Below are 25374 nucleotides of genomic sequence, written 5' to 3'. Positions count from 1 at the left end.
AAGACAATAAACCTACTTGAAGTCTGGTTGAAGATTTGTAGCTCGGGTGTCCGTTGTTGTGGTTCTGTTCGCCGAGCTGGAAGTTTTTGCTGCAAACGTTTCGTTCCCTGGCTAGGGAACATCAACAGTGCTATTGGAGCCTCCTGTGAAGCGCTGCTTTGATGTTTCTTCCGGTATTTATAGTGGTTTGTTCTTGCCGCTTCCGGGTGTCAGTTTCAGCTGTAGTAGTTTGTATGTGGGGTCCAGGTCGATGTGTCTGTTAATGGAGTTTGTGGATGAATGCCATGCCTCTAGGAATTCCCTGGCTGTTCTCTGTCTGGCTTGTCCTATGATGGTAGTGTTTTCCCAGTCAAATTCATGTTCCTGGTTGTCTGAGTGTATGGCTACTAGGGATAGCTGGTCGTGTCGTTTTGTGGCTAGCTGATGTTCATGGATGCGGATTGTTAGCGGTCTTCCTGTTTGTCCTATACAGTGTTTTGTGCAGTCCTTGCATGGTATTTTGTAAACTACGTTAGTTTGGCTCGTGTTGGCTATTGGGTCCTTTGTTCTAGCGAGTTGTTGTCTGAGTGTGGAAGTTGGCTTGTGTGCTGTTATGAGTCCTAAGGGTCGCAGTAGTCTGGCTGTCAGTTCTGAGACGCTCCTGACGTATGGTAGTGTGGCTAGTCCTTTATAGGACAAACAGGAAGACAGCTAACAATCCGCATCCATGAACATCAGCTAGCCACAAAACGACACGACCAGCTATCCCTAGTAGCCATACACTCAGACAACCAGGAACATGAATTTGACTGGGAAAACACTACCATCGTAGGACAAGCCAGACAGAGAACAGCCAGGGAATTCCTAGAGGCATGGCATTCATCCACAAACTCCATTAACAGACACATAGACCTGGACCCCATATACAAACCACTACAGCTGAAACTGACACCCGGAAGCGGCAAGAACAAACCACTATAAATACCGGAAGAAACATCAAAGCAGCGCTTCGCAGGAGGCTCCAATAGCACTGATGATGTTCCCAAGTCAGGGAACGAAACGTTTGCAGCAAAAACTTCCAGCTCGGCGAACAGAACCACAACAATAAACCTACTCTAATTCTAAACCAAGTCCTCCACAGTCCCAAGTGGGACATTCACTTGTCACAGAGTCCAAAAAGCATGCTTGAGTGTTGCAATACAGAATCATGCAGAACATCCCCCATATTAATTCCCAATATCAGCCAATGTTATTATGCCTTGACACTAGCATAAAGATTCAGACTGCTAAAAAAAAGGGAGAAAATTCAAACAAACTTGAATTCCACGTACAATCCAACCAGCAAGCTGAATGTCAGGTGCACTTTCAACATATTGCGTCACATCTGAGGAAGAGAACTGGACAAGGAATTTGCTTTTCTACATAAGAGCTGCCAAATACATTTCAAAATGTTTTAGGTGGAAACAGAACTCTACCACGACAAGTGGATGATATATTTATTGGTCCCACAATATAGAACTATGAAATCTATACACATCTGTCATGAACAATCTGAAAACTTCAGGCAGTAATCATGTACAAGTTCAATCAAACAGCAACATTCTTCCTAAAACAGTGGGTAAAACAGAGATAGTTCAGTTGAGTCTATAGATTAAAAAGCAGAGAATTAAAGGAATTTGTCATTATAAACTAAGATTATTCTTGCACCCTGTTCATTGTGTGTCATTTTACACAAATGTTGTTTCAATAGCCCTTACTCGAATATGGATAAACAAGAATTTCAGGAATATTCTTTTTGAGAATGATGGAAACCCAAAACTTTAAGGACTGTTAAAGTGCTCCCATCCAGCTCACTGGGGTCAGAGATCTGTAGCGTGGAAAGAGGCCTTTCGGCCAATTTCATCCACGTTCGTCAAGAATAGCCACATAACTATTCTAATCCAATCTTCCAGCACTGTGCCCATAGCCTTGTCATCCCAAGTGCACATCTAAATATTTCAAAGAATAGTTCCACCGTCTATACCTTATGTAGAAACATCCGGACTGAAAAGCAAGGAGCATGATTCAACCTGATTTCAGAACTCAAGAATGCCAACTTTGAGTCTCCCTAAAATTTGTGAACTCCTGGTTGCAAGTTCAAATACAAATTAACTTAAGTACAAAATCTTGGCCAACACTTCAATATAGTGCTGGGGGAAAAAAAAAGTGATATGATGTTGGTATTTTCTGCACGAGGACCTGTCTGCCGATTCAGGAAACAAGATCCGACGGGACCAGAGTGCGGAGTTTCCCTGGTATGCTGCACTGCATTTGTTTCCCAAACAAACCTGTTTAAATTGCCTCATGACATGGCTGTCGGTTGAACCGTACTATGTAGTAAATTTGTTGACACATTCATTTACATGATTATATTTCAAAAATACGTTGTTGGCTCCAAAATAATATGAGACCGTCCTAAAATCATAAAGGACGCGATTGTTAGGAAAGATTTGCATTGACTAAATTCGCTAATAATTGCATTAACGTAGCGCCTTTGACATAGCAAAAGTGTGTTTCGGTGCTTCATAAGAATTATCAAACAAACCTCTGACGCTGAACCACACATTTGAAAAAGATTTAGAGCCCGAAATAGGTATTTCAACTCACTTTGCTCACGCAAAAACGCTGAAACCAACCATGCTCGAATGCGTTCTACAACAGGAATAATATTCTACCTCTTCACGTCCACCTGCCACGATCAACAAAACAAATTCTCACTCCACCAGCAGACTGCATGGTGTAAATAGCAGAGGCGGAGTCCGCTTTTCATTGAAAGTTGTAAACAACGTAAAACATAACAGTCCACGTTCTTACATAGCCACGTTCTAGAATTAAACTCTAAACAAAAGAACTGCTTACAGTATTCCTGAAAAAGATTAAACCTTAATTTGACTCTACTTGCTATCGCACAGTCATTCCAGAACTCCAAGAGCCACAATAAAATTACTTGCACTGCAATTGTGTTAATTCAAACGCCTTAATTCATTATCAAAAGGAGGACCATTGACATTTAGGGGTTACGTATTCCTTACACACGAAAATTTAGACTACAAACTATAAACTTTGTAGAGAAAAACATGACAGGGCACCAGACAGCTAGAAAATGCACAGGTCGCCAACAAACCATTTGTAACATCTTTAACACTAACGAAATTCCTCCACTGTGGTAGTATCGAATTAGAAATCACAGCTTTGCTACCATAGAAGCAGCAAGAATTTTTGGCAAGATTAAAATAACTCCCAATAACTGGGTTTGACTGTACTCCAAACTCGACATTTCATAGTATTAGTTCGCCTTGCAGTTTGCCACAACATCCTCAAGCTAAATACGTTTGAAACAGCTTTCCAAAATACACAGAAGAGCAGAGATCGTTACAAAGATATATAACTGTAAATGATCAAGTTTCACATGATTCGGACTCAACCTGGTCGTGCTCCACGATCAGGAACTCCTTCTTTCCTGATCATACTAGTTTCCGTTCTTGAAAAATCATTGGTAAAAAAAATCGGGATCCGTTAACAGGTAGCTGGGAATTAATTCAATGCACTAACGTAAACAACCGGATGCTTTTATCTCAAAATGAAAACAAAATCAAAATAAATGCTCGAGATACAAATCGTCCATCCTCGGAATTCCTTACACGAATGGTGTTGATGACATTGTTCATGGCATACCTTAATTCTGCACTGCCAGCTTAGAAGAGGTTTCCTTCTCGATCAGGGGAGGGCGTCCCAAAACAGATTAATTACAACACCTTTTGTTTAAGTTGTACCGGACCACTCTTCCAAAAATAAACCGCTTCTTCCACCAGAACAAACAGCAGAGAGCGTTGCCCGCCTCTTCCTTTTTTGTTGTTGGTCCTGCTCCTGCTTTCGGCCTGACTTAACGGCGTCTTTCAAACAGAATTGGGGGGGGGGGGGGGGGGGAAGAAAAATCTTCCACCTCGTTCACCCCCGTGAAATGGAGGGGAAACAACACACAAAAAAAATACGGTTCGGAAATTACAGAAACCAAGAACCTTTTTTTTTATTCCCCCACCTCTTTCTGAAGAGGATTTATCTGAAAGGGGTTCTCCGGAGGGGAAAATAAACCCAGACCTGCTGCAGAGTTTGCCCTCAAGCCACTCACTTCTCGCCGGATTAATGTACCTAGAAGGAGGGGTGGGGGAGGGAAGATCTCGACCTGAAGTATATTCAATTAAAGGAGGGAAGGGAACCACTGAGAATTTTAACAGGGGGAAAAGGAGCAAAGAGCTTCAAATCACAGCCAGCGAAATCGCTCCTTCACCCGCACCTTCTTCGTCTTCTCCTCCTCCTGTGGTGAACAGCAAGCAAACCCGCACGGTCTCCCTCACATCGAACAGCACAACGCCGCCACCCCCTTGAACCGCCCCCTTACCTCAGCATTCCACCAGTCACAATCACGGTAATAATGATTGACATCAATGTTGCCCAGTAAGCTGAAAATGTATTTAATTGGCAGAGTTAGTAACCAATCGACATGAGGCTAAGCGCCGTTGATTATGATTGACGTACGAAGAAAGCAATCAGAGCTCATCCGGCCTGCTGGTCCAATATGAACCAATCGCATCTCGTGTAAGGCGGGATTTCACGTTGACGTCCGCCCCCTTTCCACGATGGCCAATGCAATTGCGGAACTTCGTTTAATCTCCGTACATAGAAGCCAATAGATAAACAGACTCCGTTAAGACGAACCAATCATTGTCACAGGTGGGCCGGGAACCAGCTTGTTTGTAAAGCGCTCTGCACCAATTAGCTTGATTGTTGTTGGAGGGACTGCAGTGCGTAGGAATGATCAGTGCGATTAGTGGATAAGTTGGTGAACCAAGTGTTTTCAACGTCCAAGGTAAGTATAAACACATTTTTATATTGTTAACTGCCACTGATGATCAGTTATGAATATCTTATGATCATAAAGCTTGCAATATGAGGTTCGGATTCTACTAAAATTATGTCAGGGACTATATGTCACTGTCCTCTGGGCCCAGAAACTGTGGTAGGTTCCGAGTCGGCCTTTTTTGACAGCCCTTTATAAAATCAAATAATGGATGATGTACGTTCCTGCCTTGAATTTTGAATACATTGAAAGTTATGACAAATATTTCCCCTATTGTGATTCAGTTTTAATGTTTGCACTTCATTTTTTAAGACAGCAGGTCAGAGAATTGTATGGTTGCACCTCGATTCATCAAACTCGCCTATGGTTATGATTAGAGTTGGTTGTTTACATGACAGGAATAGTTTAGCAATTTCGTAATGTTTGTGTTGAACATACCAAGTATGGATTGTGCTATCCTTCTTGAAATACAGACTTTGTTGGTTGACCCTGCCTGAATGTTATTTTGCCAGGTAAGTAATATATAGCTATGGTCTTTGGACTATCCCAGCATTCAGAACAGTCTGACAATCTTCTCTGAGTTGTAATTTATTGTAGAACGGGCAATTAATAAGTGACATAAAACTGTGGATGCTAGGAATCTAAAACAAAAACTGATTTGCTGGAGAAACTCGGATCTGGGAGCATATTTGGAGAGAAAGCAAGGTTAATGTTTCAAGTCCAGTGACACGCACAGCTTCTATTTGTCCTGAGATATCAAAATATTTCTGTATGAATCTCCTGTTAAATGTCAAAGAGATGGTATGTCTGATTAAATTAATCTGTTTGCCATATTGGATGTTGAAAAAAATTGTGTTGTAATAGGTACTGATTATTACGGTAATAACTTGAAGAATGACTTTTAATAGGGCTTGTCTATTTGTTTCTTTTTCAGAAGCTTCTAATAACATTATAACAGAATCACAGAAGTATTATAGAGGGGAAGGAGGACATCCCTGTACCAGTTTGTTAAATGAACATGTTACTTAGTCCCAATCTCTTGCTTTTAACTCCACACCCTTGCACATTATTTTTATCCAAATAATCAACAAATGCCCTCTTGAATACTTCAATTGAACCTGCCTCTACTACACTTGCAGGAGGTGCTTTCCATACCTTGACTTACTGAGTGAAAAAATGTTTTCCTCACTTCATCCTTGCTTCTTTTGCAAATGTGGATTGGTTGGGCTGAAGGGCCTGTTTCCACACTGTAGGGAATCTAATCTAATCTAATCACTTTATGCCCTGTTGTTCTTGTTATTTTCATGAGAAGTAACAATTTCTCTCTATGGTCTGTCCAACTCACTCATGATCTTGAAAACCTCTATTACATCTCCTCTTAGTGTTCTCCTCTGCATTGAGAACAGTCCCCAACCTCTTCATTCTATCTTCTTAATTGAAGTTCTTCATCCCTGGAACTTTTCTTGTAAATAGTTTTTGCATTCTGTCCAATATAGTCATATCTTTTTTTAAAATGTAGTGCCCAGAACTGTACACAATATTCTAGCTGATGTCTAACAAGTGTTTTATACAAATTCAACATCTGCTCTTTGCTCTTGCACTCAGTGCTTTTATTAATAAAGCTAAATATGCTCTACTTAGTGCTGTCTCTCTGATTTGTGAATACATAAACCATTGTCCCACTATTCCTGCAACCCCTTTTCATTTATCCTCGATTAGTATTGCTTTTGAATGTTCTTACTACAAAAATGTATCGTACAGGAATAAGAGTAGGTCATTAAGCCCCTTTAGACCTTCAGTCTGTTCCATCATTCAATGAGATCATGGCTGATTTGTGGCCTAACTCCATATACTTGCCTTTGGTCCATAACCCTGAATACTTTTCCTTAACAAAAAAAATCTATTACAGATTTAAAGTGAACAACTTATTTAATATTCACTGCTGTTTGTGGAAGAGAGTTGCAAATGTCTGCACACTTTGTGCATAGCAGTGCTTCCTAACATCTTTTCTGAACGGTCTGGCCCTAAAGCAGTGGACCCAGCACCGATCCTTGTGGTACTCCAGTGATCACAGGCTTCCAGTCTGAAAAACAACCCTCCACCACCGCCATCACCCTGTGACTTCTACCTTTGAGTCAGTTCTGTACCCAAATGGCTAGTTCACCCTGTATTCCATGAGATCTAACCTTGCTAATCAGTCTCCCATGGGGAACTTTGTCGAACGCCTTACTGGTCCATATAGATCACATCTACTGATGTTCAAAGACACTTGGAGTTTAGGTGCATAGCTCTTTAAAATGCCATAAACATGTGCAGAAAATAATGAAGAAATATAATGGAATGCTGGCCTCTTCCAAGAGGACTGCAGTATAAGAATGCAGACATTATGTTGCAGTTATACAAAACACTGGTTAGACCTCTCTTGGAGTCCTGAAAGCAGAACCAGGATCTCCCAACTTAGATTGTGGGCGGCACGGTGGCACAGTGGTTAGCACTGCTGCCTCACAGCGCCTGTAGACCCGGGTTCAATTCCCGACTCAGGCGACTGACTGTGTGGAGTTTGCACGTTCTCCCCGTGTCTGCGTGGGTTTCCTCCGGGTGCTCCGGTTTCCTCCCACAGTCCAAAGATGTGCGGGTCAGGTGAATTGGCCAAGCTAAATTGCCCGTAGTGTTAGGTAAGGGGTAAATGTAGGGGTATGGGTGGGTTGCGCTTCGGCGGGTTGGTGTGGACTTGTTGGGCCGAAGGGCCTGTTTCCACACTGTAAGTCTAATCTAATCTAAACTCTTGGAGTACGTCCCCGAGATCTAGAATCCCAAACAGTGGAATAGTTCATCTTTATCTACCATGTCTTTTCCTGTTACTATCTTTTAGACTTTGACCAGATCCTTCAAAATTCTAGAGAAAACAGGCCTAATTTGTATAATCTCTCCTCTTAACCACTGCAGTCAAGCTATCATTCTTGTAAACCTATGTTGTTCTCCCTCCAAAGGCAATGAATCCCTTCTAAGTTGGGAGATCCTGGTTCTGCTTTCAGGACTCCGAGAGGTCTAACCAGTGTTTTGTATAACTGCAACATAATGTCTGCATTCTTATACTGCAGTCCTCTTGGAAGAGGCCAGCATTCCATTATATTTCTTCATTATTTTCTGCACATGTTTATGGCATTTTAAAGAGCTATGCACCTAAACTCCAAGTGTCTTTGAACATCAGTAGATGTGATCTATATGGACCAGTAAGGCGTTCGACAAAGTTCCCCATGGGAGACTGATTAGCAAGGTTAGATCTCATGGAATACAGGGTGAACTAGCCATTTGGGTACAGAACTGACTCAAAGGTAGAAGTCACAGGGTGATGGCGGTGGTGGAGGGTTGTTTTTCAGACTGGAAGCCTGTGATCACTGGAGTACCACAAGGATCGGTGCTGGGTCCACTACTTTTTGTCATTGATTTGGATGCAAGCCTAAGAGGTACAGTTCGTAAGTTTGCAGATGACACCAAAATTGGAGGTGTATGGACTGTGAAGAGGGTTACCTCTGATTACAACAGGATCTGGACCAGATGGGCCAATGGGCTGAGAAGTGGCAGATGGAGTTCAATTCAGATAAATGCGAGGTGCTGCATTTTGGGAAAGCAAATCTTAACAGGACTTATACACTTAATGGTAAGGTCCTAGGGAGTGTTGCAGAACAAAGAGATCTTGGAGTGCAGGTTCATAGCTCCTTGAAAGTGGAGTCGCAGGTAGATAGGATAGTGAAGAAGGGGTTTGGTATGTTTTCCTTTATTGGTCAGAGTATTGAGTATAGGAGTTGGGAGGTCATGTTGCGACTGTACAGGACATTGGTTAGGCCACTGTGGGAACCTTGCGTGCAATTCTGATCTTCCTATTGGAAAGATGTTGTGAAACTTGAAAAGGTTCAGAAAAGATTTCCAAGGATGTTGCCAGGGTTGGAGGATTTGAGCTATAGGGAGAGGCTGAACAGGCTGGGGCTGTTTTCCCTGGGGTGTCGGAGGCTGAGGGGTGACCTTAAAGAGGTTTACAAAATTGAGGGGCATGGACAGGGTAAAAAGGCAAAGTCTTTTCCCTGGGGTGGGGGAGTCCAGAACTAGAGGGCATAGGTTTAGGGTGAGAGGGGAAAGGTATAAAAGAGACCTAAGGGACAACGTTTCCCGCAGAGGGTGGTACATGTATGGAATGAGCTGCCAGAGGAAGTGGTGGAGGCTGGTACAATTGCAACATTTAGAAGGCATTTAGATGAGAATATGAATAGGAAGGATTTGGAGAGATATGGGCCCTGTGCTGGCAGATGGGACTAGATTGGGTTGGGATATCTGGTCGGCATGGACAGGTTGGACCGAAGGGTCTGTTTCCATGCTGGTCATCTCTATGACTGTATGACTTTATCCATTGTATTTAACTTCATATCATCTGGGAAGTACCCTGATCTATCCTTTTTTTTGGTCCAAAATGGATAACCTCAAATTTGCATACTTTGGGCAAAACTGTGGCAGATTATGTTCAGTCAACTAGTTTATCAGTATCCCTTCATAACTTTGTTATCATCTACATTGTCTAAAGTCCCACCTAACTGTGTTTTCAACACATTTGGATGTATGACTTTCTCTTCCAATTTCCAAGTCATGAATAAATATTGTGAAGAATTGTGGCCTAACATAGATTCTTGTGGAACACCACTAGGCACATTCTACCAATTTGAGGACCTGTCCATTGTCTCAATGTTCTGTAGCTTACCACTCAACTAATTTCTCAACCGTGGCATTAATTTACTCTTAGGTTAAATTGACTTTGTTATAATGAAGGAAGTTTACCTGTAAAGTACAGTGTGCAGATAAAGTACGCTTTGGTCTGAACAGATTTTCTTAAAAGTGTGAATTGTGGAAATAATTTTGAGCAAAATTGAGAAAACTTTGGATATGATGCAAAATCGTGTATTTTGTCTTCAATTGTAAGTGTTATGTGCATGTTAATGCTGGTGGGGCATGGGGAAACAGAACAGCAGGTTAGATTGTGAAGTGATTGAGGAGAATGTCAATGTTAGGTCAAGTAAGTCAAATAAGAGAATGGACTGGGCCAAGTTAATGAACACAGCAGGACTGGCAGTCAGGAGCATGTTTATTTTAATGCAAGGCCTATAATAGATAAGGCAGATGAGCTTAGAGCATGGATTAGTACATGGGCCTACGTTGTGGCAGCCATTACAGAAACCTGATTGAGAGAAGGGCAGGACTGGCAACTCAATATTCCCAGGGTTTGGATATTTTAGGAGAGGTAGAGAATGGGGCAGTTGTATTACTCTTTAAGGAGAATGTCACAGCTGTGACAATGAGAGGACATCTTGAAGGTGTCATCCAATGATGCCATATATGCAGAATTTAAGACAAAGGAAGGTGCAGTCACGAAGCTGGGGTTATACTATAGGCTTTTCATAGCCAGCAGGAGATATGTGAACATGGAAAGGTGTAAAAACCACACGGTTGTTGTCATGGATGATTTTTAATTTTTCCAATATTGACTGGGGCTCTCTTAATGCCAGGGGCTTAGATGGAGTGGAATTTGTTAGGTGCATTCGGAAGGGTTCTTGAAACAATATGAGATAGTCCAACTAGGGAAAGAATCATACTAAACCTTGTGTTGGGGAATAAGTCTGGCATCGTGATTAAAGTTTCAGTGGGGAAGCATTTTGGGTACAACGACCATATTTCATAAGTTTCAAGATAGTCACCGATAAGGATGAGACTGGTCTTCGAGTGAAAGAGCTAAATTGAACAAAAGCTATCTCCAACAGTTTTAGCGGGAGCTGGAGAAATTAGACTTGGGACTGCTTTTTGAGGGTTAATCTACATCTAACATGTGGGAGTCTTTTAAAGACCAGTTGATCAGAATTCAGAACTAGCATGTTTCTCTGAAGATTAAAGGTAAGGGTGGCAAGGTTCAGAATTCTTAGGTGACAAGAGATGTTGAAAGTTTAGCCAAAAATAAAAAGGAAGCATGTGTTAGATTTCAGTTTCCTAAATCTAAATTTCCTAAATGTGTATTAGGACCAAGAGGGTAACTAGGGAAAGAGTAGGTCCAATGAAGGACAAAGGAGGGAATTTATGTGTGGAACCAGAGAAAGTAGGTGAAATCCTTTAATGAGTACTTCACATCGGTATTCACCAAAAAGAATGATGTGGATGATCATAAGATTAGGGAGGGGGTATGTTGATATTAAGAAGGAGGTGGTGTTGGGTATCTTGAAAAAAAGTGAAGATGGACAAGTCCCCAGGGCCTAATGGGATCTGTCTAAGGATAATGAAGTAGGCAAGAGAGAAGATTCCTGGGGCCTTGACAGAGACATTTGTGTTGTGTTTAGCCACAGGCAAGAACCCAGAAGACTGGAGGATAGCTAATGCTGTTGTTTTGTTCAAGATGGGCAAGAAAGTAATCCAGAAAAGTATGGCTGGTGAGACTTACATCAGTATTAGGGAAATTATTGGAGAGGATTCTTAGGGGCTGGATTTACTTGTATTTGGAGAAGAATGGACTTCAGCGGAATAGTCAGTATGACTTTATGTCAGGACGTCTTATCTCATATGCTTGAGTGAGTTTATTTTTTAGAAGGACACGAAGTTGATTGATGAAGGTACGCCAATGGATGTAGTCTACATGGATTTTATGAAAGCATTTGACAAGGCCCCTCACGATTGATTGGTATAGAAGATCAAGTTGCATGGAATCCATAGTGAGTTGACAAGTTGAATACAAAATTGGCTTGGTCATAGAACAATAAGGTTTAAGTGTGGAGGGACATTTTTCTGACTGGAGGTCTGTACCAGAGGTGTTACTCAAGGATCAGTGCTGAGACCCTTTTTTTTGTAATATATACAAATGATTTGGATGAAAATGTAGGTGATCTGATTAGTAAGTTTGGAGATAATATGAAAATTGGTGGAGTTGCTGATCACAAGGAAGGTTATCAAAGGATACAGCAGCATAGAGATCAATTGGAAACTTGAGCAGGCAAATGACAGGTGGAGTTTAATCCAGAGAAGTCTGAGGTGAAGCATTTTGGGAGGTCAAATGCAAGAGGAAAGTATGCTGTAAATGGCAGGATCCTTAGGAGCATTGACATACAGAGGGATCTTGGGGTACAAGCCCATAACTCCCTGAAAGTGACGACTTAAGTGGATGAGGTGATAAAGAAGACTTACAGCATGCTTGCCTTCATCGTGTGGGTCATTTGAGTATAAAAGTTGGCAAGTCATGTTGCAGTTGTATAAAATTTCAGTGGGGCCAAACTTGGAGTATTGTGTGCTATTCTGATCATGACACTATGTGATGGATCTGGAGAATTTAGAAAGAGTGCAAATAAGGTAACCAGTATATTGCCTGGATTGGAGTGTATTAGCTAGAGGGGGAGGTTAACCTTGCTAAAGCTTTGGAGGCTGAGGGACGACCTGATAGTTTTATACACCTCTGAGGCATGGATCGGGTGGATCGTGTGAGTCTTTTTCCCAGGGTCGAAATGTCAAATACTAGGGGGCAAAGGTTTAAAGTAAGAGGGGAGAAGGGAATGAGAGAATGTTGGCAAGTGGAGTCAGATTGAATAAGGGGTTGCCATGGGGAGTACACTAGTTAATGATATCTGACAGTTAACTGCAAAGCATTGTTTAACTTTTTCTTAACACGGAGGATAGTAGGTGCCTGGAACACATTGCCAGGGGAGGTGGTAGAAGTAGGTTCATTAATAAAGTTTAAGAAGCATTTAGACAGACATGTGAATAAGCAGGGAACGGGGAATACGGACTATGTGCAGGCAAAAGGAATTAGCTTGGAATGGCAGCTTGGTCAGCCCAGATGTTATGGGACATGGCACAGACTTACACAGATACTGTTCTATGTATCTATGTAAAGAACTGTCCTGAGAAATGAAGCAATTGGAGTAAAACCAAAGGGGCATGGAGTGCACTGCCTACAACAGTAGTAGACTCGCCAACTTTAATAGCATTTAAACAGTCATAGGTTAGGCACATGGATGAGAATAGAATAGTGTAGGTTAGATGGGCATCAGATTGGTTTCACAGGTAGGTGCAGCATCAAGGGCTGAAGGGTCTGTACTGCACTGTAATATTTTATGTTCAACGTTCTAAAACCGTCTGGTTTGAAATTTAAACGAAACTTTGAAGTTAACTGCCAGACGTCATTGACTGGTGTATTCTCTATGGCAACCCCTCATTCAATCACACTCCACTTGTCAACTTGGTCACCTATTCCCTCATATATGTGTTGCTGGAAAAGCGCAGCAGTTCAGGCAGCATCCAAGAAGCAGGAGAATCGACGTTTTGGGCATAAGCCCTTCTTCATGCCCGAAGCATCGATTCTCCTGCTCCTTGGATACTGCCTCACCTGCTGCGCTTTTCCAGCAATACATTTTTCAGCTCTGATCTCCAGCATCTGCAGTCCTCACTTTATTCCCTCATATAGCTTATATGCTGTTTTCCCCCTTACAATAATATTGTTGCAAATTATCTGAATGAATGCATGAAGAAAAACATTTCCAAAATGTGTCCTTTTGGCAATATTCATTGTTCTTTGTTTCATTTATATTCTGAGACACAATGCATTATTACTTGGTCAGGGAAAGTGACAAGATTGAGGCTGGAACAAAAAGTTGATGCAAGGAGTGGCAATAGTGAGAGAAAGGGAATATGATGAAGCTAGAATAAGAAAACAAGAGGTTTACAGAAACGGAAAGCTAAAAGATTGAGTGCTGCAAGTCAGGAAGCTTTCATTACATCCTCATCATGACTAGGATTCAGATCCAGGTATGATATTGGCAATAGATCAGAGGAATGTTCATATAATACTGCGACAAAGCGGAAGAAAGAGCTACCTTCAGTATGTTATGCAAATAATCAAGTACAGTTACAACCTTTAAAGGAACTACCTGACCTTTTGAACATTCTTCTTACAGCATCAACAAACCAAAATCACTTCACTTGAAAAACATCAGAAAATGTAACAGCTGAGTAGGTTTACTCAGAAATCTCTTTATTTTGGTTTAAGAAGGAAGTAATTCTAATGTGATCCATCTTGAAATATTTTGTGTTTCAGAAAACACTGAAAATGTAGAATCATACCACAGTTGCTGCCTTTGACAACAATGATGAAATAATCAGAATGTGAACAAATGTTGAGGAAATGAGTGTTGATTTTAATGTAGAGTTTTACTTTGAGAAAAGTGACATTGAGTATTTAGAAAATGGTTAGTAGATGTTGTACAGTAAAAATTGTCAGACTGATCAACACTTGGCCAACCTTGTGTAGCACCAGTTCTATCAGATGTCAAGGCAAAGGTGGCTGTTAATTCCTTCAGTGTCATTGCCATTAGACAATATTTGGAATGCCATTTTTTATTTATGGTCATGCAGTCAGCCCGAGAAACATTTGAAATGTTGTTAACCATTACCCTGGACCAGCCATGGGAATGTTTGAACAACAATGTAGCGGAAACTTTTTTCCAGTGCTCGAAAAGTAAGTGCAGGCTTACTTTATTATATGTCGAATTGCAAATGTGGCTGAACACTGCCACAGTGTCACCTCGTGAACAGTGACACCTTTTGACCTTCAGTTAGAGAGAAAGTCACTGTAAAAGCAGTTAAAGATAGTTAATCCAGTGATTTTAATCTGAAGAAAATCTGAAGAAATACCCTGCGTTGATCCAGCTCCTGGAGCGTACCTCTATCCCAATTACTATTGGTTTCAATTTAATGATGGCCTCTTGGGATAGCACTGCTGAAATGTTTGCTTACAAGTCGGGACAGGTGCTCTTGCCTTAACAGTGGAATTCAGTGCATGCCTCTATGTGATCATGCTGTAATGCGGTTTGGAGTCAGGTGCCACTTGGAGTAACTCGGAAATCTGTAGGCTTTTTTGTTGTAGTTGCCCTTACTCTGTTTTGACAATAATCAGGAAAACTGAAGAAAGAATGAAAAGCAGCCTGCTCTGGGAAGTGTTGTAATATTCCAAAGGTTCTGCAGAATCATTCATTAGAGAAGTAATCCAATAAAAATCTGGCAGGTCATTTTAGAAGTTTCCATTCAGAGAAAAATACATATCCCATTTACCATGACAATGTATGATTACGATCAGAAGTCACACCTCACCAGGTGATAGTCCAACAGGTTTATTTGGAATCATAGGCATTCAGAGCACTGCTCCTTTGACAGTTTATTTCAAATAAACCTGTTGAACTAGATCCTGGTGTCAAGTGATTTCTGACTTGAGTCCAACACCGGCACCTCCACATCAGTGTATGGTTAAAATTAGAAGTAATTGATCCCATAGTTTGTGTTGTCATAAATGTATTGCTATCATTTATACTCAGTCAAGAAAATGTTAAAATAAATGCAAAAACTCTGACAAAATGATTCTCAGGAGTCGCATCACTGCCTTTACAGACTCCGCTGATGCTGGGCCAGATTTTCTTATCGCAAGAAAAAATATCATGAAACCTTCTTTTAAAATTCAGCAAATACTTCAGCGATAAATATAAACTCTCACTTGTTTCCCTGGAGGTGTTCCGATTTCACTGATATCTGAAAAATTCAAGGGAATGAGAACATCCAAACAATGGCTGAGATAGGTAAAAAGGTTATTACTTTGAGTAAAAGACTCTGATTGGATCTGTACTCCATGCCTAGGCTAACCCAACACTTAATGTGGAAGCATATCCCACAGATGGGGTAGCGACCACTTTTAAAGTTTTGAAGTGTTTAAAAGAGTGGCTATGACATAAACTTTATACAGATTTGTGGTGAATTAGCTGAAGACCAACAGAGAGAGACAGGAGATCACCACGGCAGCTGTACAGGACTAGGCTACCAAGAACCATAACCTGCACTGCTGTTGAAAGAAAACAAAAAAAAGAGCCTACATTTACTTGTGGCAGCAGTTCTGCTCAGTCCACCTGTAGGAGCAACCTCCAACTATTTTACTGCAAAAGGCATGTAAACTGCTGGATCTGACTTCAAGTTTTCAACTTCTTTACTTCAAAGGGCACGTCTTCAAGCAAATCAGGACTACAACGACAGTCAAGACCGATCTCAATTTCTTCATAGTTAGTGCAGTTCCAAAGATTTAAGTTATTATGATCTAGTAGCCCAAATTGTTATGAGTCAATCCCTCATTGATGTTAGTATCAGACAAATTGCATTCCCAACAGGAACCTGATTCGAAAGATTTTTTTTATTGTTGTTACCAAAGTGATCTTTTACAAAAACATAATATACAATGTTGCAGTCTTTGTTTTAATAGTAAAACAAACAAGTGTATTAACAAGAGAACTGAACATAACACAGAAAAAAAACTACTTTATTCCCTAAACATAGGTTCAAAAGTTTTAAACACAGTAGAAATAGCCAAAACACACTTTATAATTGAACAGAAAGAACAGTTCCATATCAAGATCCACATACCTTGGTACTCTTAGAAACATTGTTTCAGTTCTAAGAACATCTAGTGCTGTATTTCTTTCAAAGTCCAGACCAGCTCATTCAAAGGGAGAGAATAACTTCTTTTAATTCTTCTGTGGGGTGAAGTAACTAAATTTTCAATTCATCTGCTGGAGCTAAGTCTCTTTTTGTTATTGTTATGATGCTGCTGACTTTGATTCCCTCCAGTGCTATACTATCCCTATTTTAAAATCTCAAAACTTTCATTTCATTTTCACTAACTATATCCCAGCATTCTGTCTGAAGCATTTCTTATACTAAGTAAATGTCAGAACTTTACACTGCTTTTCTTAGGAATGTTGCTTAACACTTCAGACCTTAATACATGCTTCATTCTTGAATGACATCAGCACAGATGACCAATAAATGTCAGAAACCTCAAAAGTCCTCCCCCAAAGTCCTCTGGTTAGTTCCCTATGAACTCTGGGTAATTTCTTTTCAATTAGAATTATGGGCGTTAAGTTTTTAATAATTAATTCTTAACTCCAGAAGCATGGACAAACTTGTATGTTTAACATAGCATTCCAAAAGCCCAAACTTGCAGTAGACAATATTTATATATAGCATATAGTGTGTATATACTCAAAATTTCATTTCACTTTACAAACGAAGCACAACAATGTATCTGATATATATTTTCTCCTTTATTAACCCCTGTGAAAGAAACCAACATCATCAGCCAGCAGTAATAACTGACTTGCTCCAATGTCTATAATTTCTTTATTGGTTTAACACCTTGATTCAAGGCATAAGGAAATCAGGTGACACATTTGATGTATCAACAAGCATCTGTGTTATGGAATTGACTGCAGACAAGTGCACAAAGTTGAATTAAAGATTTCCTAGGATCTGGATAAAAATTATTCATGGCTGAGGTTTGATATTACAGGAGGCTGAAAGAGCCTCTGATTTATCACGTCCATCTCCACCCCCATTCACCTATTGTACCATTTGCTACCTTCTCACCAGCCCCACCCCACCCCCCTTATCTCTCCACCCTGGAGGCTCCCTGCCTCCATTCCTGATGAAGGGCTTTTGCCCGAAATGTCAATTTTCCTGTTCTTCTGATGTGGCCTGACCTGCTGTGCTTTTCCAGCATCACTCTTATCTAAAATTTGGTTTCCAGCATCTGCAGTCCTTACTTCTGCCTGGAAGAACACAGCAAGCCAGGCAGCATCAGGAGGTGGAGAAGTTGATGTTTCTGGTGTAACCCTTCTTCAGAACTCTTGCCTGTCTATTTTGGATTCCAGCAGCTGCAGTTCTTTTGTCTTTAACAAGGTTTGATATGAAGCCACTTGCCCCTCTGGCACTCAGGGGAAGGGTGCAAAACATCTCGAGTGAAATTACTTTAACATAAATCAATCCAAGGTAAATCAACTTCACAACAAAATTTAAATGCTGAAATTTCTCATTGATTATAGATAACTGCCAGACGAAGTAGTAGATGTGAGTACAGTTACTGCATTTGAAAGATATTTAGACAGGTTTAGAGGGATATGGGCCAAGTTTTATCTTCGGGCGGCATGGTGGCACAGTGGTCAGCACTGCTGCCTCACAGCGCCAGAGACCCGGGTTCAATTCCCGACTCAGGCGACTGTCTGTGTGGAGTTTGCACATTCTCCCCGTGTCTGTGTGGGCTTCCTCCCACAGTCCAAAAATGTGCAGGTTAGGTGAATTGGCCATGCTAAATTGCCCGTAGTGTTAGGTAAGGGGTAAATGTAGGGGTATGGGTGGGTTGTGCTTCGGCGGGTCGGTGTGGACTTGTTGGGCCGAAGGGCCTGTTTCCACACTGTAAGTAATCTAATCTAAAAACATGTTCGCCTAGTCACGTTATACCAAAGGGTCTGTTCCTGTGCTGTATGAATCTATAACTATTAATATTGTTGTTGCTGTTATGCTGCCTGCAGTGCTTCCTGCTCCCACCCCACTTCTCCCAACCAAATATATTGTTCAACATCATTGATAACAGTGGTAAGAATTTATCAAATTTTAAATTTGACTAAGTCAGGTGTAATTAAATTAACAGAACTTCTGAATAAATTATATTTGCTCTTTGGAAGGAATAAAGACGATCATCAAAACGCGCAAATAAAATGGAAATTATTTGTGATGTACACACATGGGGGGGGGAAACTGTTCAAAATAATTTATTTTATTCCAAAAATATACTTTTATTCATTAAAAATATTTATTTGTATTCACAGGTTGTAAAGCATTCAGTCTTTGCATATCAAGTAAATCAAACATTGGAATTTGATATTTGCTGCAGTTGCAAAACCAAAACTATTTCTTACCCTTGCAAGGCACAGTACATTTGCATTGAGACAAGGTCTGGTAACTGAACAGACCCTCCTTTGTACTTTAGATGTGTTCCTTCCTCACTGTGCTTGGTGGCAGCTGCCCAAAGCTTTAGTGCGTCCCTCAGCACATAGTCCTCGACCTTGGAATGTACCAGTCTGCAAAACTTGTTCGAGGTCAACTTTATCTTCTGGAGGATCAATAAGTTTCAGGCTATCCAAACGGTATCATTCGCTGTTTTAATGGTCCTCCGTGAGTGGTCAAACTTTGCCCCATTGTGCTTCCCAGAGAACAGCCTGTAGACGACAAAGTCCTGCTTGGCATGAACTTCGACAATAACCACTGCATCTTTCTCTAGACCTTCTTTGCAAAGGCACATTCTAGTCTCTTCCCACATCCCCACAGCAACGTTGAGGGCAGTGGGCAGTGGTACAGAGAGTCCAGGTGTATCTGAAGTTTCTCACAGGTTGTGCCCGTCTCACCACCAGCCAAGTGATGTCTTGGTGCTTATTGAAAAGTTCTGGCAACAAGGCATTCTGTCAAATGATTTTGACAATCTGCTTGGGGAGCCATCCAACAGGATCAGCCCTCTCCTTTTCCCACAGGATGTTAAAGATGCCAAGTGCTGATTATTTCCTGATGGACTTGTGGTCAAAGGTGTTTTCACATACAAATTTTTCCACAAACAATAGATGACATGATACAGTCAAAGTACTTGGCGCATTCTGCAGCAAAGAGGCCAAACCAATCCTACGTAACACTGAGGACAGGTAGAATCTGAGTATGCAGTGACAGGTTGGTGCTTGTACCGAGGGTTTACTCACCACTTGATGTAGCCACACACAAAGGTGATCATCAGGAAGAGGCTGAAATTGGGGTCATTCTTCCCTTGTTATCCAGAGCTTTGTACATGTACACAGTCCATTTTTGACTACCAGATGAAATGGAAGATGGCTTGGGCGTTTGCACTAGCACAGGCTCAGTGAATAGGCCAGACCTGCACCACATACAACAATGCTGAGAGTACCTCACTCCTGATGACCAGACTTTAACCCACAATGGAGAGGGAACAGTCCTCCTGTTTGTCCAGTTTCTGCCTTACCTTGGTGATACGCTCCTCCCAAGTCTTAATGCATGTCATGGCCTCTCTGAACCATATATCCAGCACTTTCAGAGAATCTGTCCTGACGGTAAAGGAATAAAGAATCATCAACCTACTTTCTAAAGAACATGGCCTCACTCTTGTCTTGATTTACCTTGGCTCCCGAGGTCAGTTCAAACTGATCACAGACACTCATGAGTCATTGTACTGACAGCAGCTGTGAACAGAAAATAGAAATGTCATTCATGTACAGGGACCCTTTGACCTGCAGGCCTCCTCTGCCTTCTCAGGCTTGCACCCTTCCTGTTAAACTCAGGTCTTTCCAGCACACAAATTAGGCAGGAGAGAGTGGGCAGCCCTACCTGACTCCGGATTTGAGCAGGAACCTATTGATTGAGACCACATGAGCCATGTTGGTGTAGAGCAGTCAGATCCTATTATGGATTCCCTCCTCAAAGCCCATTTTGGACAGCACATCCCACCTGCAGGTGTGTGATATCCAGACAAAGGACTTCTCTTGGTCCAGGCTGATGAGGCATGTAACCACCTCCTTGTTCTGCATGCAGGCGATCATATTCCTGAGGAGTCCAAGGATCTGGTACAGCATAGGTTTGGACGGAGTGAATCACCGATCCCAGATCAGACTTGACCCAGTTGGCAATGATCTTGACAAAATTTTATATTCCACTTTCAACAGTGAAATTAGTTGCCAATTTATAACATTTCCCCCTTCTCCTCCTTCCACTTGTGAATGAGGGTGACCTGTTTTGCTCATAGAGTCCTAGAGATGTACAGGATGGAGACAGACCCTTGGGTCCATCTCGTCCATGCCAACCAGATATCCTAGATCCATATCCTTGCTGTTATTGGTCACTCTGTATTAAGTATAAGCAATGGGACTTCATGTGAGGCTGTACAGGACATCGATTAGGCCACTTTTGGAATGCTGTGTGCAATTCTGACCTTCATGCTCCAGGAACGATGTTGTGAAACCTGAAAGGGTTCAGAGAAGATTTCCTTGGATGTTGCCAGGTTTGGAGAGTTTGAGCTACAGGAAGAGGCTGAATTGGCTGAGACTATTTTCCCAAGAGCATCGGAGGCTGATGGGTGACTTTATAGAAGTTTATAAAATCAGGAGGGGCATGGATAGGATAAGTTGACATGGTATTTTCTTTGGGGTGGGGAGCTTAAAAACTAGATGTACAGGTGAGAGGAGAAAAATATGAAAAGGACCTAAGGGGGAACTTTATCATGCAGAGGGTAATGCATATAAAGATTGAGCTGCTAGAGGAATGGTGGAGACTGGTACAATTGTAACATTTAAAAGGCATCTGGATGGGTATATAATTGGGAACAGTTTAGAGCAATATGAGTCAAATTCTGACAAAAATGATTACACAGATGGAGAACGTAAACCTCTCTGTGAGCGTCTGTCAGATTAAGATGTAACAGTCAAGAGCAAGCATACCATACACCTTCTTCACGATCCTATTTACCTGCAACTCCACTTTCAAGGAACTATGAACCTGCACTCTAAGGTCTCTTTTGTTCAGCAATAATCCCCAGGACCTTGCCATTAAGTGTAGAAGTCCTGCTAAGATTTGCCTTTGCAAAATGCAGCACCTCACATTTATCTAATTCAAACTCCATATAAGATGGATATCAGATGGCTCATTGGCCATCTAATCAAGAACCTGTTGTACTCTGAGATAACCTTCTTTGCTGTCTGCTACACCTCCAATTTTGGTGTTATCTGCAAACTTACTAACCATACATCCTATCTTCACATCCAAATCATTTATATAAATGAAAAATAGTGGATCCAGCACCGATCCTTGTGCCACACCATTGGTCATAGGCCTCCAGCCTGAAAAGCAACCCTTCACTACTATCCTCTACCTTCTACCTTTTGAGTCAGTTCTGTATCCAAATGGCTAGTTCTCCCTGTATTCCGTGTGATCTAACCTTGCTAACCAGTCTCCCTTGTCGAGTGCCTTACTGAAATCCATATAGATCGTGTCCACCGCTCTGCCCTCATCAGTCTTCAAAGACTCAGTCAGGTTCATGAGACATGACTTCCAACGCAAAAAGCTATGCTGACTATCCCTAATCAGTCCTTGCCTTTCCAAATACTTGTAAATCTTAAATCAGGAATCCTTCCAGCAACTTTCAGAAGGTCAGAAGGAATGGGATACAGGGGAACCTAGCTGTCTGGATACAGAATTGGCTGAAAATGTGTTGGTGGAAAAGCGCAGCAGGTCAGGCAGCATCCAAGGAGAAAGAGAATCGACGTTTTGGGCATGAGCCCTTCTTCAGATCTGCTGTGCTTTTCCAGCAACACGTTTTCAGCTCTGATCTCCAGCATCTGCAGTCCTCACTTTCTCCTACAGAATTGGCTGGCCAACAGTAGACAGCAAGTGGTAGTAGAAGGAAAATATTCTGCCTGGAAGTCTGGTGAGTGGTGTTCCACAGGGCGCTGTCCTTGGGCCTCTACTGTTTGTAATTTTTATTAATGACTTGGATGAGGGGATTGAAGAATGGGTCAGCAAGTTTGCAGACGACACAAAGGTTGGAGGTGTCGTTGACCGTATAGAGGGCTGTTGTAGGCTATGGCGGGACATTGACAGGATGCAGAGATGGGCTGAGAGGTGGCAGATAGAGTTCAACCTGGATAAATGCGAGGTGATGCATTTTGGAAGGTCGAATTTGAAAGCTGAGTACAGGATTAAAGACCGGATTCTTGGCAGTGTGGAGGAACTGAGGGATCTTGGTGTGCAGGTACATAGATCCTTTAAAATGGCCACCCAAGTGCACAGGGTTGTTAAGAAAGCAGATGGTGTTTTGGCTTTCATTAACAGGGTGATTGAGTTTAAGAGTCGTGAGATCTTGTTGCAGCTCTATAAAACTTTGGTTAGACCACACTTGGAATACTGCGTCCAGTTCTGGTCACCCTATTATAGGAAAGATGTGGATGCTTTGGAGAGGGTTCAGAGGAGGTTTACCAGGATGCTGCCTGGACTGGAGGGCTTATCTTATGAAGAGAGGTTGCCTGAACTCGGACTTTTTTCATTGGAGAAAAGGAGGAGGAGAGGGGACCTAATTGAGGGATACAAGATAATGAGAGGCATAGATAGAGTCGATAGCCAGAGACTATTTCCCAGGGCAGAAGTGACTAACACGAGGGGTCATAGTTTTAAGCTGGTTGGAGGAAAGTATAGAGGGGATGTCAGAGGCGGGTTCTTTACACAGAGAGTTGTGAGAGCATGGAATGTATTGCCAGCAGCAGTTGTGGAAGCAAGGTCATGGGGGACATTTAAGAGACGACTGGACATGCATATGATCACAGAAATTTGAGGGTGCATACATGAGGATCAGTGGTCGGCACAACATCGTGGGCTGAAGGGCCTGTTCTGTGCTGTACTGTTCTATGTTCTAACTTGCCTACCACCGATGTCAGGGTCACTGGTCTATAGTTCCCTGGATTTTACCTTTTTTTAAATTGTGGCAACACATTAACCAGCCTCCAGTCTTCCAGCACCTCACCTGTGTCTATCAATGATACAAATATCTCAGCAAGAGGCCCAGCAATCACATCCCTAACTTCCCACAGAGCTCTAGGTTACTTGTCATCAGGTCCCAGGGATTTATCCACCTTTTATGCGGTTTAAGACATCCATCACCACCTCCTCTGTAATATGGACATTTTTCAAGATGTCGCTATTTATTTCTTAAAATTCTCTTTCTTCCATATCCGTCCCCACAGTAAACATTGATGCAAAATACTCATTTAGTGTCTTCCCCCATCTCGTAAGGTGGCTTTGCTGATTTTTTAAGGGGCCCTTTAGATAGGGTAGACACTGAGAACCTTTTTCTGTTAATGGAGTCAGCTGTTACTAGGGGACACAGCTTTAAATTAAGGGGTGGTAGGTACAGGACAGATGTTAGGGGTAGATTCTTTACTCAGCGGGTTGTGAGTTCATGGAATGCCCTGCCAGTAGCAGTGGTGAACTCTCCCTCTTTATGGTCATTTAAGCGGGCATTGGATAAGCATATGGAGGTTATTGGGCTAGTGTAGGTTAGGTAGGCTTTGGTCGGCGCAACATCGAGGGCCGAAGGGCCTGTACTGCGCAGTATTTTTCTATGTTTCTATTCTCTCCCTAGTTTCCCTTTTGTCTTTGATGCTTAGGGATTCACACATGCTAGCTGCCAGAAACATACTGTTGTACACTTCCAGCAGGTCCTGGCCAATCACGTCCCACAGACCTGAATACAATTAGGCCAGTAAGCCATTGCTTCCAGGAGTTTTATCCTTTTTTACAGAACTCAAGGGCCTTGGTCAACTCATCCAGGGATAATGCTTGGTTCGGTCTCTTCCTAGTGCTGTTGTCTAAGACCTCCATGATACAGGAAAGGAACAATTGGGTAACAGTGCTATCTGTGGACCTTGTGCATACAGCCTGACATAAAAGGATTTGGTTATCCTCAGGATGTCAGACTGAGATGACAAAATGAGCCATCTTCCTTCAGGCTGCTGATCACAGAGCTTTCCCTGAGCATCTGCTGGAAGAAGAAGAATGAGCACGTCACATCCTGATCCACAGGGCAGAACCTGGACCAAAAGACTATCTTGGAGATCACTGAGGCAAAGCATGAGCCTCGCTGGCTCTTCACCTCCTGGGGGTCCTTTTTGACATCAACCTCCATTGTCTGCAGCAGGGGTAGGTTCTACATGTTTTTCTGGAGCTTGAATAGTTTTCCTGGTGTCTCTCTCTCTCTTTCTCTCACCTTCTGAACACCTTTGAGTTGAAGAACCTCTTGATGCTCCACTTCACTGTTTCATATTACTCCACCAGAGACTCACAGAGGGGTTTTACAGCTCTCCGTCTGTGTAATCCTGTTTGAGTTCTGAGATGTGTTGTGGGATCAACAGTTTTACATTTAACTCCCACATTCCCTTGCTGGCTTACTGGTTGTCTTGTAGGTAACAGTCAGTTGGCAGGAAGCATTAGTCAGAGAAGAACACTGGCTTGACATCATCAGATCTAATCTAGTGCACTCGGGACACAGAAAGGAGATCTATCTTTGAGCAGATAGACCCATTTGGTCGCCACCAAGTGTATCTATGCTGCACGCCATCTGCAGGAATGCTGAAGATGTCATGCAGCTCAATGTCCTTAACCAATTCCATCAAGAATTTGGATGTGGCATCCAGTTTACTATCAGCCTCTCTGGATCATCCAGCCACATCAATGATGCAGTTGGAGACTCCAGTTAGAATGATCAGCTAGGACAGTCTGTCACCCACTCTTTACTATTGGGGTGTACACATTAATCTCAAGACAGTGTTTCTGAACCTGAGACTGCTACAAGGAGTCACCCATGTTCAACCTCAACTTTGGAGATGATGAAGCTGCCTCCTTGTGGCAGAATACCCACCCCTGAGAAATGGCACTCATTATTTCCTGACCAGATTGATGGCCAGTGGGTCAACAAGTTTGACCAATTCCTGTAGTTGCTGAGGTATGGTATCCTGCAATCCTGCATCAACAGGATGACTGCTTTGATTTTGGCGAAGTAAGACAATGTG

The 25374-nt window shown here is 42.0% G+C and overlaps 2 protein-coding genes across 12 annotated transcripts in view; one reads left to right on the top strand and one right to left on the bottom strand.

The window, feature by feature from the left end:
- arvcfb (ARVCF delta catenin family member b) overlaps positions 1-16615 on the bottom strand; it is a 323925-nt gene extending 307310 nt beyond the window's left edge. For 4 of the 10 annotated variants that reach the window (XM_060843416.1, XM_060843422.1, XM_060843424.1 and 1 more), the window contains exon 1: positions 4313-4400. Coding sequence is in view for 1 of the 10 variants with exons in the window: in XM_060843423.1 (XP_060699406.1) it covers positions 16352-16371 (20 nt within the window). In the remaining 9 variants the exon portion in view is untranslated. Of the gene's footprint in view, positions 1-2625; positions 2650-3443; positions 3467-3693; positions 3896-4312; positions 4401-16351 lie in introns of those variants that run through there. The other 6 variants (XM_060843423.1, XM_060843427.1, XM_060843420.1 and 3 more) reach the window with 6 other exon arrangements.
- tango2 (transport and golgi organization 2 homolog (Drosophila)) overlaps positions 4806-25374 on the top strand; it is a 200731-nt gene continuing 180162 nt past the window's right edge. The window contains exon 1 of one of the 2 annotated variants that reach the window (XM_060843430.1): positions 4806-4885. The gene's annotated coding sequence lies outside the window, so the exon portion shown is untranslated. The remainder of the gene's footprint in view (positions 4886-25374) is intronic. The other variant, XM_060843431.1, reaches the window with a different exon arrangement.

This window comes from Hemiscyllium ocellatum, chromosome 24 (genome assembly GCF_020745735.1).
Source record: "Hemiscyllium ocellatum isolate sHemOce1 chromosome 24, sHemOce1.pat.X.cur, whole genome shotgun sequence".
Classification (NCBI taxonomy): domain Eukaryota; kingdom Metazoa; phylum Chordata; class Chondrichthyes; order Orectolobiformes; family Hemiscylliidae; genus Hemiscyllium; species Hemiscyllium ocellatum.
This window is presented reverse-complemented; position numbering and strand designations above follow the sequence as displayed.